At 31.2% G+C, this 3,242-nt stretch overlaps 2 protein-coding genes and 1 long non-coding RNA gene across 6 annotated transcripts in view; 2 read left to right on the top strand and 1 right to left on the bottom strand.

Moving 5' to 3' along the window:
* Positions 1 to 1,577, top strand: part of LOC107605755 (uncharacterized protein At5g08430) — a 4,533-nt gene extending 2,956 nt beyond the window's left edge. Inside the window, exons 7-9 of one of the 4 annotated variants that reach the window (XM_016307728.2) lie at positions 330 to 697; positions 916 to 1,211; positions 1,338 to 1,577. In XM_016307728.2, coding sequence (XP_016163214.1) covers positions 330 to 697; positions 916 to 1,211; positions 1,338 to 1,418 — 745 coding nt within the window. In that variant the 3' untranslated portion in view covers positions 1,419 to 1,577. Of the gene's footprint in view, positions 1 to 329; positions 698 to 915 lie in introns of all 4 variants that reach the window. The other 3 variants (XM_021105388.1, XM_016307727.2, XM_021105385.1) reach the window with 3 other exon arrangements.
* LOC110263671 overlaps positions 1 to 3,242 on the top strand; it is a 17,168-nt gene that overhangs the window by 4,523 nt on the left and 9,403 nt on the right. Inside the window, exon 2 of the long non-coding RNA XR_002349570.1 lies at positions 2,413 to 2,419. This is a non-coding gene — a long non-coding RNA (uncharacterized LOC110263671). The remainder of the gene's footprint in view (positions 1 to 2,412; positions 2,420 to 3,242) is intronic.
* Positions 2,464 to 3,242, bottom strand: part of LOC107605754 — a 1,847-nt gene continuing 1,068 nt past the window's right edge. Inside the window, exon 4 of the mRNA XM_016307725.2 lies at positions 2,464 to 2,825. Coding sequence (XP_016163211.1) covers positions 2,699 to 2,825 — 127 coding nt within the window. The 3' untranslated portion in view covers positions 2,464 to 2,698. The remainder of the gene's footprint in view (positions 2,826 to 3,242) is intronic.

Here is a 3,242-nt window from a genome sequence, read left to right as displayed (position 1 = left end):
ATACATAACCATATTATTAATTGCATTTGTTCCCCTATAGATTTTAAACGCATTAATTGTAATTTGTTTATCTTTTGCTGTTTATTGCGATCAATATGTCAACCATGTCAACTTTATGATCCTTGGTTATATTTGTTTTAGATTTATCTATTTATCTTAGTGGCCTTACTCTCTTTTAGTAAACATGCTTATGAATAGAAAAACAGTCACGTATAGCAACGAACATTTTTCAATAGGAAATCCTTTGCTTAGAGGTTTTTTCTTCTGGCTTTGGATTCTGTAAAATATAGTTTCTGCAAGATGTGGATTCCTTAATCAATAGGAAGCACACTGGATGAGTACCTACGGAAAAGGGAGAAGCTTCAGAATCCAGATGAACAGGAACGGTTATTGCGCGAAGTTCCTCAAGTTATTGCTGAGGATCTAGAATCAGAATCTATTTCACCAGAGGATCCAGATGAAAATGTAGAAAACCATGTAGAAGAGTTTTGGCAGCCTACCAGCAAGCAACCATCTAAAGATACAGATTTTTTCTCATACAAGGATACAAAACTACTGGATGTGCCGAATCCTGCAAAACCAGAAAGCGATTCTCCAACATCAATTCTTGGTCGCAGTGGATCATCAGAAGTTCCTTTTTTCAATGTGGCAACAAATGGAAGTATGTTTAACTCCATTTCTCATGGAACTGCTGCAGGTTTGTTCTGTTCCATGATGCTCTCTATTTAATTTTCTGGCTAGATGAGGTTGCTTTCATGTGGTTAGACAGCAAAAGAAGAAAATGAAATAAATGAGTCTGTAGCTCTATGCCAATTTGCTTATGAATATAACTATTTCATATCAAACTAATTCTGCCCATTAGAATTGATTAAGCTTTATTCATTGTATAATTCAGTGGTATGTCTGTCTTCGCAGAAAATCATCAACAGCAGCCAGAGCAACTAATAGGCTTTCCATATAAAAATGGTGTTGTGTCTAACCCAGAACAATTAATAGACTTTGCACATAAGAATGATGGTGTGTCTAAGGCAGAACAACTATTAAACTTTGCATTGAAGACTAATGGGGTGTCTAAGCCAGCTGAATCGAATGGATTTAGGATCTCTGTAGCACAGCAGGCCGAGCCAGCACCACCATCTCAACCGCAGGTTATAGAGCTGAGTGACGACGACGATGACGATGAAAGTGATCAACCAATCATTACAAAAGAGGTTCAACCTTTTAATCAGTTGAAGATATGGTATTATAAAGATCCACAGGGAAATGTACAAGGACCATTTGACCTAATTTCCCTAAAACGTTGGAGTGATGCTAATTACTTTCCTTCTGATTTCAAGGTTTGGAAGGAAGGTGAAAGTCCTAGTGATGGTGGACTATTGGTGAAAATTCTTCAATCTTTACCACCTTTTCACATTTAATCGAGGTAAAAATTGTACATTATGATGAATTTTTAATACCGGTCAATAAATTATGTTTTATTATTCATCAAGTTCCAACCATCAGTTTTTACCAATGTAACATTGAACTTTTGACCTCTAAATGAATCTTTTCTAACTCTCTGTCCATTGCTTTGTCTACTACTTATCTTGACAAGATTACAGAGTATGGCTTTTTCAACGTTAATCTCCCCATATTTATATTCGAGTGTGAACTACTCGTTAAGCAAAAGAAACATATGTCACTTTCACCAACTATGTCCATATTAGACCACATTGTACGTTGGATTTCGAGGGTTTTCAAGGTTTTTACTAGTTTCTCAAAATTCTCTATTTTCAAGTTCCTTCAAATTGGAAGATTTTATGAAATTTAAATTTAATTTTTCAATAAATTATTGTATTACTATTTACTTTTTTAATTCGTAATTTTAATAGATAATAAAAGTGTAAAAGTATATAGTAGTTTCAAACCCTTCATTTCTATTTATTTTAATTACAAAGAAATTGTTTAGAATTTTCAAGTATTTTCCTTCCAATTTTCCAAAAGTCTCTCTTTGATGCAAATTATGCAATACTCACTGCTCCATGACAATTAGAGAGTTTGTTCATTCATATGTCATGTCTATTTCAAAATAGTTGTCATATTGAAATTTTGTATCCATTTCAGCTGGGTTTACACTCTAGATACATCACACAATAATTTATAGGTGTTATAAAATAAAATTATCAATTACATCAACCAACCATTTTTAATTAGATCCCGTCAATAATAATCCTGTTTGTGGGATTCAACATCGATTATGCTAAATACAGTACAAGATTATCACATGCTTAATACATTAAAAGAATATCATATTTTTTTGGATCAATTTTTAGGGTTCAATTTGTTCAATTTGTTACCACAGTATATATTGTACTGAAGAACAAGGCACACTAATCAGCATTCGGTATGTTAAAAAAAAAAAACGAGAGAGAGAACTTTTGTTAAATAAATACTAACTCATCAAAATCACTTGTACATATAGACTTTTTTTCTCTTCCAAAAAACAATAAAAGCGGATTGAAGATTTGCATAAACTATTATCTATAACTCTCTTAATAATATTAAGCTTACTCATTCATACTCTAATCATAACTCAAAGAACAAACCCCACTATATATTAATTGGTTCAAAAACACAAACACCATTCCATCACACATAATATTAACCAATATATTCACATATCTTGGTATTAAGTTAGATTCATGCATCATCATCGATGTCAAGCACTGATTCCATCTCCATGAGCAGTTCCCATGTTTGCAACATGAAACTGAGACACATACTTGTTGGATGAAGATTCAGTAACTGGAGGCTCATTCAGAAATGCCCAGCTACTCTTGGTCCACCTACCATATATATATGTTGCAATTTAAATTAATTAATTATATATGATCCATAAGACTCCATTAAGATTATTATGAAATAAATATCAAAAGTGCAGATTGATTGTACAGCTCGAGTATCAAAATATATTTAACAAAATGATGATACTACTCTTATTTCTTCTTAGGAGTTATTCGAATGTTGAGAGTTAATAAAAAGAATAATATCATTTTCTTTTTGTTAAATAAAAAACTATTATGTATTTGTTTTTTATGATTTTTAAATATTTTTTAATTGTGCTTATCAAAATAAAAAATGAATTATTATATTTATATCTCCTAAAATTATTTCAATTTTTAATATCAAACAATTTTTATAGCTTTTATTTATTGAAAACGATTTTTATTTTCAACTTTTTTATTTATCATATATAGCTACCA

The sequence above is a fragment of the Arachis ipaensis genome, chromosome B06 (genome assembly GCF_000816755.2).
Source record: "Arachis ipaensis cultivar K30076 chromosome B06, Araip1.1, whole genome shotgun sequence".
Taxonomy (NCBI): domain Eukaryota; kingdom Viridiplantae; phylum Streptophyta; class Magnoliopsida; order Fabales; family Fabaceae; genus Arachis; species Arachis ipaensis.
The sequence above is the reverse complement of the archived record's forward strand: the minus strand, read 5'-3'. Positions and strand labels throughout refer to the sequence as shown.